The sequence below is a fragment of the Physeter macrocephalus genome, chromosome 15 (assembly GCF_002837175.3).
Source record: "Physeter macrocephalus isolate SW-GA chromosome 15, ASM283717v5, whole genome shotgun sequence".
In the NCBI taxonomy this organism is placed as follows: Eukaryota; Metazoa; Chordata; class Mammalia; order Artiodactyla; family Physeteridae; genus Physeter; species Physeter macrocephalus.
The window spans coordinates 63,073,593-63,094,948 of record NC_041228.1 but is presented as its reverse complement, the minus strand read 5'-3'; the positions used below and the strand labels follow the sequence as shown (position 1 = coordinate 63,094,948).

Here is a 21,356-nt window from a genome sequence, read left to right as displayed (position 1 = left end):
AAAGGAAAATTTTGAAGGCCTTCAGAGGGGGAAAAAAAGCATATCAAGAGGGGGAAAAAAAGGCAGATAAGAATTACAACAGACTTCACATAAAAAACTATGCAAGTCAGAAGACAGTGGAACAAGATCTTTTAAAGTGCTGAAAGAAACACAAAAACCCAGAATGCCATACCCAGACAAAAATAACTTTTAAAATGAAGATGAAATAACAAATTTCTCATCAAACAAAAGCTGACAGAAATCACTGCCCGCAGACCTGCTAATACAATGAGTATTAAAGGAAGTTCTACAAGCAAGAATATAATACCGGAAAGAAATTTAGATCTATACAAATGAATGAAGAATTCTGAAAATGGTAAAAAATGAAACTAAATATAAGATACTTTTCCTGATTTTAACCACATAAAAAGATTGACTATATAAAGCAAAATTAGTAACAACAAACTGTGGGTTTTATACTATACAGAGAAAAGTAAAATATATGACCACATCGAAGGTGAAAGAGAAAAAAGTGAACAAAGAGTAAATGGAAAAAAACAGAAACAACTAATAAGATGGTAGATTTAAATCCAACCACATCAACAGCTATAATAAGTACAAATGGTCTGATCACCCCCAACTAAAAGGCAGAGATTGTCAAATTATATTTTAAAAAGCAAGACCCTATTATATGCTTTCTAAAAGAAACTAATTTAAACATAAAGACACAGATAAGCTCAAAGTAAAATGATGGGGGGGAAATATCCCACACAAGCACTAATTAAAATAAAACTGGAGTGACTATATTAACATCAGACAAAGAAGAATTCAGAACAAGGAATATTACCAGGGAGAGAAAATAAAATCACATAATAATAAAGTGGCCAAGTCATCATAAAGGCATAACAATCCTAAAGGTATATGTATGTAACAACATAGCTTCAAAGTACATAAAACAAAATTGATAAAACTGAAAGTAGATAAATCCAAATTTCTAGCTGGAGACATTAACACTTGACAGAAGAAGTAAACAGAAAATCAGAAGAGAAACAGGACTTGAAAGAAGAAATCAAAGGGAAATTAGAACAAATTTTGAAATGAATAAAAATTAAAACTCAACTAGTCAAAATCTGTGGAACAGAGCTAAACCAGTGCTTAAAGAGAAATACATATCATTAAATTCTTATATTAGAAAAGAAGAAAGTTCTCAGATCCACAGTCTAAGCTTCTAGCTTACAAAATTAGAAAAAGAACGGAAAATTAAATCCAAAGCAAGTGAAGGAAGGATAAAATAAAGAGCAGAAATCAATAAAATTGAAAACAGAAAAATAGAGAAAAACCAATGAAACCATAACCTGGTTGTTTGAAAAGGATAAAAATAATTGATAAGCCCCTAGCCAGATTGACCAGGAGAAAAAAAGAGAAGACACAAGTTATCAATATCAGAAATGAGAGAGAAAATATCACTACAGATGCTGTAGCCATTAAAAGAATGATAAGGCAGTGTTATGAACAATTTTATACCATTAAACTCAACTTAGATGAAATGGACAAATTCCTTGAAAGATTCGAACTGCCAAAGCTCACTCAAGCAGAAGTAGATAATCTGAGTAGTCTTATATCTATTTTTTAAACTCAATTTATACTTAAAACCTTCCAACAGAAAAAATTCTAGACCCAGATGGCTCCACTGGTAAATTCTACCCAACAATTAAGGAAGAAAGAATACCAAACTCTTTGAGACTATGAAAGAGGAGGAGATACTTCCAAACTTACTATAGGAGGCCAGCACTACCCTGACAGTGATACTAAAACCAGTATTTCTACCTGGGATGATGAAAACTTTCTGGCAGTGGATAATGGTGATAGTTGCACAACACTGTAATTGCACTTAATGCCACTGAAATGTACACCTAAAAATGGTTAAAACGGTAATCTTTGTTATGTATGTATATACAGCTATCCCCCACCTTTTGAAAGTTTACTTTATGCCATTTGCTTTTATGAAAGAACCTGCACTAGTACCTGTTATTGCTGACCAAAAGAAATCCAAAGAGGGTTTCCACTTTTATGAAAAACCAAAAATACCATTCAGCGTTTATTTTGCAGGTAACCATCACTGAGGCAGCGCACACCAAGAGCGGCAACTACATTCAGCATCTCAGCATCCAGCAGCCATAGCTTTGAACTAAGTCTGAAGATCTGTGCTTTATCTGGATTTATGTTGTGCATCCGTTACCAAGATGTGTCCTAAGGTAAACACTTCTTCATTTTAGGCCATTCTGGCTTACAAAATGTTTCACAGGAATGCTATACTTTCAGATAGTGGGGGAAACCTGTATCACATAAATTTTTTAAAATCCATCAATAAAAAAATTCACCATATCCACAAACTAAACAGAAAAGTCATATGAGTATCCCAACAGATGCACAGAAAGCATTTGGCAAAGTTCAACATTCACTGATAATTAAGGGGAAAAAAAACTTCTCAACAACGCAAGAATACAAGGAACTATCAGCCTGATATAGAGCACATATAAAAAGCCTACAAGCATCACAGTATATAATGGTGAAAGACAATGATTTCCTCGTAAGATCAGAAACAAGGTAAAGATATCTGCTTTCCTATTCAACAATCAATCGCTTCTATTCAACACTGTTCTGGATGTTCTACTCAGGGTAATTAAGCAAGACAAATAAATAAAAAGCATACAGATTAGAAAGGAAAAAAACTGTCTTTATTCACAGACGACACATCATCGATGCAGAAAATCACAAAAAAATCTACAAAATAAGCTAATCGAACTGATAAGTCAGTTTAGCAAGGTCACAGGATACAAGGTCAATATATAAAAGACAATTGTATTTCTATATGCTAGAAAAGAAGAATTGGAAATTAAAATTAAAAACCAATACCATTAACAATAGCATCCACAAACATGAAACGCTTAGGGATAAACATTAAAAATGTACAAGATATTTCTATGAAAAAGTACAAAACACTGCTGGGATCTATTTCTAAAAACCTAAATAAACAGGGAGCTAGATCTTGTTCATGGGCTGGAAGACTCAATATTCTTAAGATATCAATTTATGCAAAACTGATCTATATAGTCAACACAATCCCAAAGAAAAATCCCAACTGGATATTTCTTGGTAGAAATTGACTCTACAGTTTATTATGAAAATGCAAAGACTCTAGATTAGCCAAAAAGATTTTTAAACAGCAGAACAAAGATGGAGTTCTTTATCTGATTTGAAACCGTTGCAAAAAAGCTACACTCTAAATACACTTGTAATAGCTAAAGAATAGACATACAGATTAATGGAACAGAACAGAGAATCTAGAAACAGACCCATACATACGTGGTCAATTGATTTTCAACACATGTGCTAAGGAATTCAACAGAAAAAGCACTCATCTTTTAAACAAATGTGGTGCCTGAACGTACATAAAAAAAGGAGAGAAGGCAGGAAGGGAGGAGAGGGGAGTCCTTCATGTGATAGAGGACTGGCACACCAAATATATAAAGAACTTTTACAACCCAGTAATAAGGAAGCAAACCATCCAGTTTTTTAAAAGACAAAAATTTTGAACAAATACTTCATGGAAGAGATATGAATGGTAAATAAACACATGATAAACTACTCAGCATTATTAATTAGGGAAAATGCAATTAAAATCCAAAGAGATAATGTCATACACCTACTAGCATGATCAAAGCTAAATGACAATAACAAGAGCGGAAAAAGATGTGGAGTAATTGGAAATCTCAAACATTGCTTGTGGAAATGCAAAATGGTACAGCCTCTCCGGAAAACATCTTCAGTTTCTTGTAAAGTGACACAGTACTTATTATTTAACTGTGTACCTATAGGATATACTAGAGAATATGTACAATAAAGATTTGTACATGAATGTTTTTAACCACTTTATAATAGCCTCAAACTACAAACAACCTAAACGTTGGTGAAGAATAAAACAGTGACAAACAATAAAACAGAACAAATGAATGATAAATGCAACAACGTGCATGAATCTCAGCAATAAGAAGCCAGACACGGGACTTCCCTAGCGGCACAGTGGTTAAGAATTGCCTGCCATTGCAGGGGACACAGGTTTGATCCCTGGTCCAGGAAGATCCCACATGCCACAGAGCAACTAGGCCCATGGGCCACAACTACTGAGCCTGCGCTCTAGAGCCCACGAGCCACAACTACTGAAGCCCGTGCACCTAGAGCCCGTGCTCCGCAACAAGAGAAGCCACCGCAATGAGAAGCCCGCGCACCACAACGAAGAGTAGCTCCTGCTCGCCGCAACTAGAGAAAGCCCGCGCGCAGCAATGAAGACCCAACGCAGCCAAAAATAAATAAATAAACTAAATAAATTTATTTTAAAAAAAAAGAAGCCAGACACGAAAGGCTACATAATGTACAATTCAATTTATACAACATTTTGGAAAAGGCAAAATTATAGAGACAGAAATCAGACCAGTGCTTGGCAGGGGCTGAGGAAAGGGGAAGACATTTACTATAAATGGGCATTAAGGAACTGTCTGGGGTAACAGAATTGTTATAAATCTTAATTGTGATGGTGGTCAGTGCATGTACACACACACACACACACACACACACGTCGAAATTTACTGAACCGCAACTCGATAAATCTGAATTTTTTTAAGGGGGTATGTTAGTGCATACACATAGACTATCTCTGTAAGGATATTTATTTCATCTTTATTTATCAAATCCTTACATAAGAGTCACTATATTTCAGACACTATTCTACACGATGTACAAATATTAACTCATTGTGGGAGATAACTTATTAGGAAGAGAGACCAAGAGACTGAGGGTCTCAGGGTGAAGTGAGACTAACATTTTTTTTTCCACTGTTTACTCTTTTGTGCTAAATTCTTTTAATCATGTACATATCTTGCTTTATTTTTTTTTAAAAAGCCAACTTTTTAAAAACTGCTTTTACAGGTTTTTTTTAAATTGCTTTTGATACATTCTCCAAAGATCTTCTTAGTGACAAATCACTGTATTCACTCCTCTTATTTGATCTCTGCAGCACACGACTGCCACCTTCTTCTTAAAATCATTCTCTACTGCCCCTTTTGCAGGTATTCTTTCCTCCTCCTTCTTCCTGTACCCCCACGCACAGTATCTGCTACTGAGATCTCATCATGTACACCTCAGAAGGACTGCTGGTGTCCTTCCCCTCTCCTCTCTACCGCCACTGCCTTAGTTCAGACCCTCAGCATCTTTCACCTGAACAATCCTGCTAGCACTGGCCTCCCTGCCTTCAGTCCTGTCCTGCCCAAATCCATGCACTACATTATTTACAGGACTGTCTTTTGAAGAAAGCAAACCAGATCATGTCACTTTCAAGTTCAAATCTCAAATTAATAATTCAAAAGCTTTTACGTCACATAAAAACAGTGGTCTCAGCTATCCCTGACTTTCCAGATTCAACTTCACTATCTACAATTTTAATTATACTATAATTTTTGTTATATGATTAAAGCTCCTCACCCCTAACACTTACTGGTCAGTTTCTTGAGTGCAGGGACAAAATTCCAGTCATCCCGTTATCTTCAATTTTAAGTGTTTGGCATTTAGTGGGGGTAGTGGTTAATTTTATGTGTCAACTTGTCTGGGCTACAGTTCTCAGATATTTGGTCAAATGTTATTCTGGGTGTTTCTGCGAGGGTGTTTTTGGAAGAGATTTACATTTAAATCACTGAACTTTGAGTAAAGCAAATGGCTCTCTATAATGTGCGTGGGCCTCGACAGTTGAAGTCCTGCCTAGAAAAAGGCTGACCTTCCCTGGAGCGAGAGGCAGCTCTCGAGCCAATAGCCTCTGGACTCTGCAGCTCCTTCCTGGGTCTCCAGCCTGCCAGCCTCCCCAGCAAATTTTGGACTAGCCAAGCCTCCAAAATTGCATGGGCCAATTCCTTAAAAAAATCTCCGTGTGATACACACACACACACACACACACACACACACACACACACATACACACACACACACACACACACACACACACACTCTCTCTCTCTCTCTTTCGCGCTCTGTTCCTCTGGAGAACCCTAACTAATAACACAGTGGGTAAGCAGAAAACGTTTTTCAAATTAATGAAATTAATGCCAGTTTTTTGTTCTATTTTATTTTCACTTAACTTACAAATAAATGTCCATGAGATTTATTTTGACATATTTTTATAAATCACCTATCAATTTTAAGTCAATATAAATGTGTTAAGTTAAACAACATATACACAATATAAGAACTATAGAAACTTGAACACATGTTAGGTTTCATGTTACAAATACTTTTAAAAGAAGAAAAAGCATTCATTAGCCAGGTTATAAAAACAGAATTGAAATCTGCAGTGATATCACACAAATAATTTTTAATCACTCAAAATAACTGCCTAGATATTCGTTGTGCCTTAAAAAGAAAAGCATACCTAAATATTTTTTAATAGATGATTTCATTTCTACTCTAACCTTCAGAAAGGTGTTCCTGCAGAAACTGAAAATATCCCTGAAACAGAATCCTTATGTGAGAAAATGGCATGGAAAAAAGCATATTGTTTATGATATAAGTAATTATTATGCCTGTTTTGTGAATGTTCATACAAATAAAATGTTTAATAAAAATAATTTATACAGATGTATAGATAAAATAATAATTTAATACAAAGTGAAGTGAAGCCAGTTCCTGCCAAGTTATCTGCCAAGTCCTGAATTCAAGGTCCTCAGCTTCTCTTGCAACAGAGGTAGGTGTTAATGGTGTCATTACCTGCTGCAGAAGAAACAGGGGACTAGGAACACAAGTCTTGGCAGAAGATAAACACCCTCTGAGTTTACCTTTAATTTAAAGTAAATAGAAAAATTAGTTTATGGAGTGTCTGTCTATATATATAGTTCCTGCCCTAAAGGTGTAATCAGGATCTTTATTTCCAGTGTTTTCAGCTGTATTCCAGAAATAAAGGCTAACAACCTCTATTCTTAAAAAAGCACAAATTAAAACTTGTGTACATAAGGCAAAAATCATCAGTCAGTAAGCTAAAAATTATTACATTGGTATTATATAAGATATGTATAATGATACAATGAACTTTTAGTATTTTCTAATTGTAAGATTATAATATTTTATCTTGAACCCTAAACAGCTGTTATTTTATACCTGGAGAATCTATCTTTAAAGAGATGAAGATAGAGTACCACCTTAGAAAAGTTAAAACTTGACATCTACTTTAACACCAGTTAAGACAGTACTTAGAGTCAAGGAACACTGGGACAGAATTTGCTCATCACTTTTATACCCTGACAGGATAGAACTTGTCCATGTAAATTTAACTCTCACCTTGTCAAGCTGATCTTGAAGACTAGTGGATGCTTTATAACCAAGTTGTAACAGCATTGCTTCTGCAGCATTTTTTTTGGCTATCTTTTTATTAGGTCCTGTTCCAGTAGCAACTTCATTGCCTACCTTGACCTGGTAAGATTAAAGTAAGAAATTAATGATAGTTCCTTTGGTAACAAACCTTAACACCATAAAGCAATGTGTTCTGCTCTCTAGCATTCAAAAATATAAAGTTCAGTCTATAATAAAAATGGCAATTAAGATCCCTTTTATGTAAAACATATATGAATATATACATGGAGAAAAAGTATGGAAACATGGTCCTCAGAATGTCAGTGGGGGTTATCTCAGGATGACAGAATCTTAGAAGATTTTTAGTTCCTTACATATTTCTATATTATCTGATTTTTAAACAATAAACTTGTATTATTGATATAAGCAGAAAAATAAAATTCACATTGTAGAGAGTTGATTATGACTACATTTAGTATTCTTTACTTAATAAACTGAAAAGGCTGAAATTCATGTTGCTGCCATTTAAAATAATGTTAAAATGGGCAGAGAACCTGAACAGACATTTCTCCAAAGAGGACATGGAGATGGCCAAGAGGCACATGAAAAGATGCTCAACATCGCTAATCATGAGGGAAATGCAAATCAAAACCACAATGAGCTAGCATCTCACACCTGTCAGAATGGCTATCATCAAAAAGAACACAAATAACCAATGTTGGCGAGGATGTGGAGAAAAGGGAACCCTCCTTCACTGTTGGTGGGAATGTAAAGTGGTGCAGCCACTGTGGAAAACAGTGTGGAGGTTTCTCAAAAAAACTAAAAACAGAATGGGTGAGAGGGATAAATTGGGAGACTAGGATTGAGATATACACACTACTATACAAAAAATAGATAACTAATAAGGACCTACTGTATAGCACAGGGAACTCTACTCAAAACTCTGTAATGACCTATATGGGAAAAGAACCTAAAAAAGAGTGAATATATGTACATGTATAACTGATTCACCTTGCTGTACCCTAAAACTAACACAACATTGTAAATCAACTATACTCCAATAAAAATTATTAAAAAAAAAAGAACTACCATATGTCCCACCAATTCCACTCCTGGGTATATATCTGAAAAAAAACAAAAACACTAATTCAAAAAGATACATGTACCCCAATGTTCACAGTAGCATTGTTTACGACTGCCAAGATATGGAAGCAACCTAAGTGTCCATCAACAGATGAATGGATAAAGAAGATGTGGTATATATACACAATGGGATACTACTCAACCATAAAAAGAATGAAATTCTGCCATTTGCAACAACATAGATGGACTTGGAGGGTATTACGCTAAGTGAAATAAGTCAGACAGAGAAATACAAATACTGTATGATGTCACTTATATGTGGAATCTAAAAACTACAACTAGTAAATATAACAAAAAAAGAAACAGACTTACAGATACAGAAAACAAACTAGTGGTTACCAGCGGGGAGAGGGAGGAGGGGAGGGGCAATATAGGGGTAGGGGATTAAGATGTACAAGCTACTATGTATAAACTAAGCTACAAGGACATACTGTACAACACAGGGAATATAGCCAATATTTTATAATAACTAAAATTGTGAATTATTGTATTGTACACTCGTAACTTACATAATATTGTAAATTAACTATACGTCAATAAAAGTCTTTAATCCAAAAAATAAATTTAAAAAATGATATCGTTTACAAAGGTTTACATTAAATAGTTCCTGAAGACAATTAATATATAAAGGTTTGTACAATACTGTGGTTAAGAACAAAGACTTCCAAGTCAGATTTAGTTGAAATCCAACTCTACTACGTCCTAGCTGCATGAACTGATTCAAATTATTTACTATCTCTAAGCCTCAGTTTTTTCATCAGTAAAAGAGGGATAATACAATGACCTAATAGTGTTGCTTTGAAAATTAAACACAAAAATGTATGTAAACTACAGTGTATGTTACAGTATGTGAGTATAACTGCTCAATAAATGGTAGCTTTTTATCATTAGAACTATTCCACAGTTACCTTTTGTGAACACTTGATGTACACATGTATATATGTACATCAACATATTTAAATATACATCAGTCATTTTATATCCACGTGTACATTTCCTGAGTTGGGTAATGATTTTTTAGACTTGCATGTGCTGAGATAATACAAATATAAAAAGTAAATTAGAAAACAAAAAAGGAAAGAATTACAAGGAGAAATAGAAAATACACAATGAGAGTGGAATTTGTTTTGTTTTGTTTTGGTTTTTTTTTTTGTGGTATGCGGGCCTCCCTCAGCTGTGGCCTCTCCCTTTGCGGGGCACAGGCTCCGGACGCGCAGGGCTGAGATAATACAAATATAAAAAGTAAATTAGAAAACAAAAAAGGAAAGAATTACAAGGAGAAATAGAAAATACACAATGAGAGTGGAATTTGTTTTGTTTTGTTTTGGTTTTTTTTTTTGTGGTATGCGGGCCTCCCTCAGCTGTGGCCTCTCCCTTTGCGGAGCACAGGCTCCGGACGCGCAGGCCCAGCGGCCATGGGCTCACGCGCCCAGCCGCTCCGCGGCATGTGGGATCCTCCCAGACCGGGGCGTGAACCCGGTTCCCCTGCATCGGCAGGCGGACGCGCAACCACTGCGCCACCAGGGAAGCCCCTGGAATTTGTTTTTATACGTTGTTCTCAGTAAGTGATAGAAGCAGACAAGAAGATAACCACAGTTTTTGGAAATTAAACAATCTAAATAATCTATGGGCAAAGAAGAAATCTCACCGGAAAGTAGAAAATATTTTAATAATAATGGAAATACAATATATCAAAACTTGAAGAATGTAGCTAAAAGAGTGTCTAGAAGAAAATATATAAGCCATAAAAGCTTAGAGAAAGGCAGAAAAGTAATAAGCTAACCATCCATCTCAAGAAGTTATTAACAGCAAAATAAACCCAAAGAAAATAGAAAAATAAAGACAAGAGCAGAAATTAAGGAAATATAAAACAAAGTACAACAGAGAAGTTCAAAAAGCTTAAACTTGGTTCCCTGAAAAGACTAATAAAATGATAAACCAAAGGTAATACTGATCAAAAAAAAATAAGACACAAATAAGAATGAAAATGGGAGATTACTATAGCTTCTGTAGCATTACAAAATAATAAAGGATACTGAATATTTCAGCTAACATTTTTTGACTATTTAGATAAAATGGAAAAATTCCTAGACAATACAAATTACCAAAATTGGCACAGAATAAACCCTTAGCTATATGGGTCTGTAACTACTAAAGAAATTAAAACCACAATTAAAAACTTTTCCACAAAGAAAACTTCTGAGAGCTTTTCCAGCAAGTTCTACTCAACATTTAAGGAAGAATGATGCTAATCTTACAAAAATTCATCCAAGAATAAAAAAAAGAGGAATCAGTCCCCAATTATTCAGTGAGGCATCACTTTGGTTCCAAAATCCAACAAGTATAAGAAAAAAATTTTACAGGCCAGTTTCACTCATGAACATAAATGCTAGTTTAAACCATATAATAGTACATTGAAGAAAGCAATATTAAAAAGAAGAAAAATTGTGACTAAGTTAGGTTTATTCCAAAAACGCAAGATACGTCTAACATTCGAAACTCAAACAAAATCAACGGAATCTGCTATATTAATCAGTTGAGGAGACAAATTATATGATCACCCTAATAAATGAAGCAAAAGCATTTGCTAAAACTCAACATTCATTCATGATAAAAAACTCTTAGCAACTAGGGAAGGAAGAGAACTCAAACCTCAGCAAACATTATACTTAATGTTGAAGTTCTGAAATTAGAAACAAGACAAAAATGCCCTCCATTTTTACTAGTATTTAACATTTTACTGCAAACCCTGGACATAGCAATAAGGCAAGCAAAATAAAAGGTTTTAGAATTAGAAGTGTAAGAACCAACTGTCATTATTTGCAGAAATAATATTTACAGAGGAAATCCAAGAAAATTTATGGGTAAATTAAAAGAATTTATGAAAGTACAAGTTCTTGTATAAAAGACAGTATACAAAAGCCAACTGTCCTTGTATATTCCATCAACAATTACGTAGAAAATGAAAAATATTAAAAGATACAATTTATATTAAACAAAAATCAAATACCTAGGATGTTTAAAATCTTTACACATAAAATAATACACATTATTGAGAAATATTAAGATAAACCTAATAGAGATATGCCATACTCATGCATTGAAGACTCAATATTATAATAATGTTAATTTTTTCAAATTGACCTATAAATTCAATAAATTCCCATCAAAATCCCACACATATTTTTACAATATTTGACAAGGTGATTCCAAAATTTACATGGAAATGCAAGGTGCAAAGAACAGCCAAGATCCTTTTGAGGAAGAACAAGGTGGGGGCATTATTCTTCAGGATGTCTAGACTTATTATAAAATTAACATCAGGGAAAAGAGAGATAAACTTGACTGCCTTAAAATGAATTACTTCTATTCCTCAAAAAGTATCATTAAAAAAGGAAAAAGTCAAGTCACAGCACAAGAGAAGTTATCTGAAATGCCATGTAACTGCAAAAGGCTCACATTTCCAGAATATATAATAGATTCCTATAAATCAGTTTTTTTTAAAAAAAAAAAAACAGCCGAAAAATGAGCAAGAAAGCTGAACAGGCAATCTATATCTGAAATTTTGAATTGTTTTATCAAATGTCACTACAATTTGTTTAAAAAAAATTAGAAAATTTCAATAGCTTCATGTCACTTTAATAAAATTTCACAATGACACTATACTGGGTACTAGCAATGAATGGCTACGTGATACAACTAAAACTAGTTTTCAGATACAATGTATGATAATTCTACACATATTTTTCTTTTTTGGCTTTTGTGTGTAATCATAACATTGGTTATTTCACTTGTGTCAGAACATATAGATTTCCATCTGGTATCCACACATGTGTACTGTTTGCCATTTATTCTTACACCATTATTGAGATTTTTATTTGTATTACTATTTCCATCAGCTCCGGACGCGCAGGCTCTGCGGCCATGGCTCACGGGCCTAGCCGCTCCGCGGAATGTGGAATCTTCCCAGACCGGGGCATGAACCCGCGTCCCCTGCATCGGCAGGCGGACTCTCAACCACTGTGCCACCAGGGAAGCCCTCCATCACTACTTTTAAGCTTCAGTGAACCAACTCCTTTTAAGGAATTAGGGATATGCAACACAGTGTTTAAAAAAAAACTTAACAATTATAAATAATGTCCAAATTATATGCCAAAGAACTGCACTTTCTAAACAGAGTATAACTCAAGATGAACTAAATGACATACTTCTTGCAGTATATGAGACACTGAAAATGTACTCATTCTAGAACCTCTGTAACAACTATCACAAATCTTACAGTTCAGATCTGTGCAATGGTTTTGAAACATTTCATTGCTTCTTCTCCTGAAACCAGAAACCACCACATTATGACAAATCGGCAGTAGTCTATGGACCCCACTCAGAAGCACTGATCTAGTGCTGTTCACGGCAGATCCTTGGAGCTGGGTGAACACACACACCTCCCACATCTGTTGGCCTGCACCTGACCCGATGTATCAAGGCCCTGTGTGTCCTTGAGTCCCTGGCTAGAGCCAGCCTCTGCTACCTGTTGTTTTTTCCAGCGCTTGGTTTGTTCCCCAGCTTCACCAGACCCTGTGTTGTTGCTGCAATGCATGCTAGCTAAAAGATTAGGCCAGCTACGTCAGAAGCTTCCTCTACTGCTCTGAGGGTCACAAGACTTGCCAAAGTAAATGGCAGCAAAAGATAACTGAGCAGCGAAAGATGTTTCATCTGTTTTCACAAGCTATATACGTCTTGTCATTCTCATTCAAATCTTCTGCTGCTTCATCCCTAAATCTCATTTACCTGCCCAGGCCTGAGGCCCTCTGGCTCCAGGTTCCTGCTCTTGGGCCCTGGGGTTCCCATCACAGCATTCACCTTAAATCTATGTCTGCTGGCTTTCCGTCTGACCTACTCTGACACCTCAAGACTTATTTCCAGAACAGGTGCTTCGAGATTCATTTTTCCCATTCATCCACCCCTTGTCTGACACAAGTTTTTACAGTTGCATGGTTCAATAGCTTGTGAGTAGTTGGTTACCCCAGAGTTATTTGTTACTATTGAAAAAGACCACTGTGCTAAAGGACTTTGATTCCCTGCCAGCACTCACAGTGGTCACTCAAACAAAAAAATCACTGCATTATAAAAGTCAAGTAAGTATGTAAGTAAACTTCCAAAAGTCATCTTCCTACAAAGCTCACAAAATTTTATAACTATTGTAAGACTTTTAAATTAAAATGTTAATTTTTCTGCAAAGAAGCTCAATTATTTTGCTACGCAATAAATTTAAGACGGCCAGATTTTTTTGTCTTTAAACGAATCATTTAAATTGATCAAGTCATCTGGACTTCCTGGCAGTCCAGTGGTTAAGACTCCACGCTTCCATTGCAGGGGGCACAGGTTTGATCCCTGGTCAGGGAACTAAGATCCCACATGCCACACAGCACGGCCCCGCCAAAAAAAACCTAGATACTATTTAAAAAAATTTTTTTTTAATTAATCAAGTCCTCAAAACACCCACAAAAAAATTCTAAAATAGCATTTACCAAAAACTTAATTATCTTTCACTGAGTCATAAGTGAAATTTCCTTTACATATATTTTTTAAAATCTGAAGATCTTAATCACAGGTAGAAAAATTAACATCATACGACACATAATAACAGAATGTGCTGATATACAATTTAGTTACCGTTATTTTCTCTTGAAAAATTAAAATATGCCTCTACAAAAAAAAAAAAAAAAAAAACTTTAAGAAATTTTCTCTGGACCTAAATACCCAAATAATGTCATCAGAGATTTTCCTTTACCTAGTAATCAATACAAGTAACTACATCCGTTTTATAACACACATTTGTTTGTGGGGATTTTCTGGTGATAGATAAATATGAGCACATTATCTTTAGATAGTTTACTTCCACATTCAATTATAACGATTCAAATATAATGAATGATAACATTGTTTAAGTAGTTTATACAAAAGCCTTTACTTTGATTAAGTTACTGCAATACTGTAATGAATCCACTGGGGCTTTCAGAAGAAGGAAAAAACAATATGAATTCAGTGTGAAAACATTTAAAAGCACAGCCAAATGTTCCTGTTTGACTAGAATGTTTATGAATACCCATAAAATGGAAGCTTGCCTAAGATATTCTAAATTCCTCTTTCAAAAGGGGTACTCAATATACTCCACAGGAGAGGAATTGTTTAATAAAGTCAAAGCCAGTTTTTATTCCTGACACAGGTCTAAAATGTAGGGGATTTTTTCTTCCCCTCAAGTTTTGGAGTTCAAAGAATATTTTCTATAATTCTTTAAAGTCAAGAATGTAAAAAGAAAAACGGTGCACATGTTTAACAAAGTGAAAATACTGGAACCACACTGTTGCGGGTCCCCGTGACATCCAGACCATAATGTGTTCACAAACCACAGAAGAATTCCCCCTCTCTGGATATCTAAGTTCCCAACCGTGGTCTACCTGTAACTACATCATAAGTTTATATCGCCAACAAAAGCCTAACATACTTGCTCTCAATCAGGCAGGCAGCAAATATACCTCACAGGTTTATGAAGGGCCTACTACATACATACCGCCATATTGGGTACTGTGAGATAAAGAAACATGGGGATTACAAATTAGGAAGGAAGGTAAAATTTAGACATGCATGAAAAGTTAATCAACATGAGATACTATATTTGAGTCCAGAACGTTTGCCATGGGTCAGCACTTAATTAACATCTGTTGATTGTAACTGGGTTTTATTAAAAATCAGAGCCACAGGTTTGACTAGAAAAAGGTTCTCTGACAAGCCTATTGTAACAGAAACAGTTGGGACAATGAGAATTTAAGTACAGACTGGGTGTTAGATGATTCTAATGAACCATGCCTAATGTAAGAAAATGTAAGAAAAACTTCCATATGTTTTAGAGATACACACTAAGTATGCAGGCTACAATGACATGTGGTTAGAAAGTAGCTTTAAAATACTTCAGGAAAAGAAGGAAAGGGGGGTGGGAGGAAGGGGGGAAAGAAAAACTGAGAGCCAAAGCAAGGACAGCAGAAGTCTTAACTGTTGGCTTTGGATGATGGGCATATTCCCCAAGATGCCATTACACTCTTCCATTATACCATTTTTTAAAGCATACTATTAAACATATCCACCTTTGGATATGTTTGAAATTTTCATAATAAAAATGAAAAGTTTCTGGGATACCGGGGCTTGACTTGGCAAATGAAGATGGATAGGTATAGGATTTAAAACGGAGGGCATTTTAGGCCTTCTACCTCATTCCCAGTCCCCACCCATCGACCAGTACACCAGCAACCATTCTTCAATTTTCTTGGCTTCACAACGCAGCAGTTAAATCTCTCAGCAATTCCGAGTCCCTCAGTCCTCACCACAGTTAGGTAGCCAGCTAGCTCCCTTTTCCTAATTTTTCTAATAACCCAAAAGCTCATGCTCTTGGCCCTGTTCCACATGCTACATCCACCCTTCTAAATTTTGTTTCTAATTCCATCTGTCTTTTATTCCCAGTAGTTAATAGACTCCAGCTGCAAACGGCAACACATTAAGTTACAGACAGGCATTCTCAGTGATGAGCTCTGTGTGAGCTCACGGTCCCTTAGACACTCATACTATCTATTCTAACATGTCCTTGACACTTGAATGTTTCAACCAAGTTGGTAGATGGGCCTGGAGGGAATGAACACTTTAAATGTAAACAGTTTTACCTTCTACTATTAATTCCTAGTTTTCTTTTCCACCATATCTCTATTCCAGCTTCAGGATTTCTAAGTTTTTTCAATAGTTAAAAAAATCTTTTTTAATATAAAAGTTAGAAATACCTGCATCACAAATTCCCGACGTCGAGGCATTCCTCTTTCTGAAAGCAAAACGTAATCTGGTTCCTTTTCCTTTTTGGCCTGTTGAATTTGAGCCAGGCGGCTAATGGGGTTCATTCCTTGACCATATTCTGGTCCAGCCTAAAAAAATTTAAGAAAAATTTTCAAAACATGAGACCTGCTTTTAAAACTTTTTATTAGATCCTTAAAGAAACCATGGTTCTCACCTCCTCCCCTGCACCCCAAAACTCTGTCTGAAATAAATGAAAATTTATAAAGGAAAATTATAAAATGGATCTGAAACTAGGCTTCTATACGATTTAGGGCTCAGAAGTATTACTGATAAGTTGGTCAACTATCCTTTTAAACTCTTTAATACAGGAGGAGTTGCTTCACAACTTCTATTCATCAAAAAACACCAAAAAGAATGTAAGAAGACAAGCCATGAACTGGGAAGAGATATTTGAAATACATATAAGTTAAAAAAAGATATATCCAGTATCCAAAATATATTTTTAAAAACTCCTAAAAAGTATTAAGAAAAAGACAATCTAAAATAAAAATGGGGAATTCCCTGGTGGTCCAGTGGTTAGGACTCTGCTTTCACTGCCAAGGGCCTGGGTTCTATCCCTGGTGGGGGAACTAAGATCTCGCAAGCCATGACGTGTGGGCCAAAAAAAAAAAAGTGTTAAAATAAAAATGGGCAGGACTTCCCTGGTGGTCCAGTGGTAAAGAATCCACCTGCCAATGCAGGGGACGTGCACTCGATCCCTGGCCGGGGAACTAAGATCCCACATGCCATGGGTCAACTAAGCCCGCACGCCACAACTACTGAGCTTGCATGCCTCAACTAGAGAGCTCGTGTGCGGCATACTATAGAGCCCACTCGCTCTGGAGCCCATGCGCTCTGGAGCCCACACACCACAACTAGAAAAGCCCACGCCCACAACTAGAGAGAAGCCCACGTGCCACAACAAAGAGCTCGCACACTGCAGTGAAAGATCCTGCATGCCTCAGTGAAGATCCCACCTGCCGTGACTAAGAGCCAATGCAGCCAAAAATAAATAAATAAAATTTTTAAAAAAGAAAAAAAGAAAAGAAAAATGGGCAAATGAGATGAACAGATATTTACCAGAAGAAAAAAAATATATAAAAAGATAATCCATCTCATTAAGACTCAGAAAATGAATATTAAAAACCACAGTGAGATACTATTTCATACCTATCAATTTAGCAAAAGAAGTCCAACAGCCTCAACTGGTGAAGATGGGGAGTAACAAAAACTTACACAGTGCTGATCATAATATAAACTGGAAAACAATTTGGCAATGTCTAGTAAAGCCAATAAATAACCCACTCCTCAGTAGCCTATTCAACTAGAAAACTGTTACCCAAATGTGCTACCTCATTTGTATGGGAATATCCACAGCTGCATTATTTGAAATAGCAAAAAAAGAAAAACTGGAAATAACCTAAACATTCATCTATAAAAGAAAAAATAAATTATGGCATGTTCATACAATGCAACGGCATGTAACAGTGAAAATGAATTAAGTATTGTTACATACATCAAGATGAATGAATTTAAGAAAAAAATGTTAAGTGAGAAAAGCAAGCACAGAGTAATATATAAAGTATGATATAATTTATATAAAGCCCATTAAAACTACAAAACACTGGTGAAATTAAATAAGATATCAGTGAGTGGACAGACACACATGTTAATGGATCAGCAGACTCAATATTCTTAAAATGCTGATTCTCTTCAAACTGATCTATCAATCAAATCTATCAAATCAATCTATCAACCCCAATCAAAACCCCAGAATGCTCTTTTTGGGTAATAATTAATAAGCCAATACTTAAAATTCATATGGAAATGCAGAGGACAAAATAACCAAAACAACCTTGAAAAAAGAACAAAGTTGGAGGAATCAGACTACCTGATTTCAAGATTTATTATAACGCTACAGTAATCAAGACAGTATGTGTGGTACTGGCAGAAAGACAAACAAAGACATCAATGAAACAGAACAGCATCCAGAATCAGATCCACACATATATGGTCAACAAATGCGCAAAAGCCATTCAATGGAGAAAGGGTAGTCTTTTCAACCAATGGTACTGGAACAATTGGATATTCACATGTAGAAAAAACCCAAAACTTCAATCCATACCTCAGACAAAAGTTAACTCAAAATGGTTCATAGGCTTAAGTGTAATATCTAAAACTAAAACTTCCAGAAGAAAATATAGGGGAAATTTTTCTGGTTTGGTTAGGTAACAATTTCTTAGATACAACACCAAAATCACATTCAATAATAATAATGATAATAAATTGAACTTCGTCAAAATTAGTAACTTCTGTTCTTTAAAAAGGACAAGTCACAGGCTTGGAGAAATATTTGCAAACCTCATATCTGATTAAAAAAAAACTTGTACCCAGAATGTATAAAGACCTCTCAAAATTCCGTAATAAATTTATATTTTAAATGTATTATTTGTTATTATTTAAATTATTACTTAAAAATTTTTAAGCGAGCAAAAGATCTGAACAACACTTCATCAAGCTTCATGTACTACTGTATATACAAAAAAATGCTCTATCGTTAGTCACTGGAGGAATGTGAACCAAAATGAGATATCAATATGCATGTATTTGAACAACTGAAATTTAACTATACTATGTGTTAGAAAGGATGTGCAGATACTAGAATTCTCACACATGGCTGCTGAGAATACAAAATGGTTCAATCACTTTGAAAAACAACTGGCAGTTTCTTAAAATGTTGTATACCTACTAAATGACCACACCACTCTACTCCTAAGTATTTACCCAAGAGAAAAAAAAGCATATGCCCGTAAGACTTAGACACAAATGTTCACAGCAGCTTTATTTTTAATAGCCCCAAATTAGAAGCATCCCAAATATCCAACAAAGAGTGAATGGATAAACAAATTACAGTATATCCATTCAATATAATACTACTTAGCAATAAAACAGAACCAACAATTAATAGCTATAACAACACGGATGAATTTCTAAATTATTATACCGAGTGAACGAAGCCAGTCAAAAAAAGAGTGGTTGCTTGGGAATTGAAGGTGGGGGGATTCCAAAGGGGAATGAGGAAACTTTGGGGAGCAATGGATAGGTTCACTGTCTTGATTGTGGTCATGGTTTCACAAGTGTATACATATATCAAATCATATCAAATAGTATGCTTTAAATATGTACAGTTCACTGTATGTCAATTACACCTCAATAAAACTATTTTAGAAACCAACCAAATACCATTTTTCAGAAAAACAAACATGTAGTAAAACTGTAAGATTAGGAAACATTAAACACAAACTAATGATGGCAGGTTACCTAAGGGAGGTGGTATCAGGATGTGACAGAAGAGGGTATACAGATAGCTTCAACCTTACCGAGAAATGTTCTATATTCAAGCTGGGTGGTAGGTCTTACTTACTCTTACTTAGTATGCTTTTTAACTTACATACACATCCTATATAAACCTTTTAGAAGGCACTCTATTTTTAACTTTATATAAGTAATGTTTATGAATAAAACTTGATAAAAGCTTTTTTTTTAAATTTATGTATAGCCTTTTTAGTGGCTTCTAAAAGGTTTAAAAACAACAACAAAAAAACCTTTGCAAATCAAATATTTTTTTCTGCATGCAAACTAACTTTCTTCGTATATTATTCCTAGAAATGAAGGATTGCATGTCATATGGTCAGCACTTTATATCCACCTGTAAAAATTTACTCTAAAACAGGTATTAGAGACAAGGGTAATCACTAAGTTACAGTTTATATATGTTACACTAAACTTACAGAAGAGCCACTATACAGTCTTAAGCTTTTCCTGTAGTTGTTGAGTCTCGACCATATCTAGCTTGGTGCTGCAGGTACAGCCTCTAAGTCAGATCCTGCAAGGTCTTTTAAATTATGTTTTGGGGATTTGGGGTTTTACCCAAAGAACAATGAGAAATTACTAAAATATTTTAAGTAGAGGCATGACATGATCTGATCAGTATTTCTGAAAGACAACACTTTTAAAAAGATCTTTTGATGTCAAAAGTACTTGTAGGAAGAAGGCCAATTAAAAACCTCCTGTAGTGGTTCAGGCAAGACATGAATGTGAGTTGGATCAAAAGGGTGGCAGGGAATGGAAAGAAATGGACCAACTTAGGAAATATTTAAGTGACGGAATCAATAGGGCTTGATGATTGACTCTATACAAGGAGTAGGAGAGATGTTAAAAAATGACTCCCAGGATTCTGTTTCAGCAGCTGGATGGGGATGCCAGTCACTATGATAAGGAATGCAGGAGGAGGAAGAGGTTCAGAAGGGAACACGATGAGTTTTGGACAGAGTTTCAGGGGCCTGTGAACTGTTAAGTGAGAGGCCCAATAGGCAGTGTCGAGCACAGAAGAGTATTTGGGAATCATCTATATAAGAAATGAATTGAAGCCCTAGAAGTATGAAGAGCAGCCTAGGAGAGAGTAAGAGAGGGAAAAGACTGAGAACTTCAATACTGCAATAGTTGGGTAGAGGGGGAGAAGAAAGAAAAGGAAAATTTTAGCTTTTGATAAAATACTGGTTTCTACTTCTACTTACATACCAAGAAAGTGAAAAAAATATATATTACAATGGAAGTAAAGAAGGACTGATGAGAAAAGACAAATACAGATAATAACCCGTAAGTCTAAGATTGAAATGCCAAAGAAAAGGTAAAGGGAAGCTCTTGGGTCTCGCACTAGAAGATGTCCATGAAGATGGTCACATAAACATGTACTTCCAATGGTGTGTTGTCTTTATTCCTGTTTAATTTGCCTATTTTATAAGAATGTCTGTAAGTTCCAAAGATGTTGATACAGATTCCAATGACAAAGAACCAGATGCATAAATCCAATCAGAGAATAATGGAGTTCTGAGAACATTAAGAATGGCTGGGGCCTCCCTGGTGGCGCAGTGGTTGCGCGTCCGCCTGCCGATGCAGGGGAACCGGGT

The 21,356-nt window shown here is 35.4% G+C and overlaps 1 protein-coding gene across 23 annotated transcripts in view; it reads right to left on the bottom strand.

Annotated features, from left to right (window-relative positions):
• The window catches only part of STAU2 (staufen double-stranded RNA binding protein 2), a 319,639-nt gene that overhangs the window by 169,912 nt on the left and 128,371 nt on the right, over positions 1–21,356 (bottom strand). For all 23 annotated transcript variants that reach the window (XM_028500369.1, XM_028500365.2, XM_024127092.3 and 20 more), the window contains 2 exons: positions 16,338–16,475; positions 7,357–7,488 (listed from right to left, as the gene is read on the bottom strand). In XM_028500369.1, the coding sequence (XP_028356170.1) occupies positions 7,357–7,488; positions 16,338–16,475 (270 nt within the window). The remainder of the gene's footprint in view (positions 1–7,356; positions 7,489–16,337; positions 16,476–21,356) is intronic.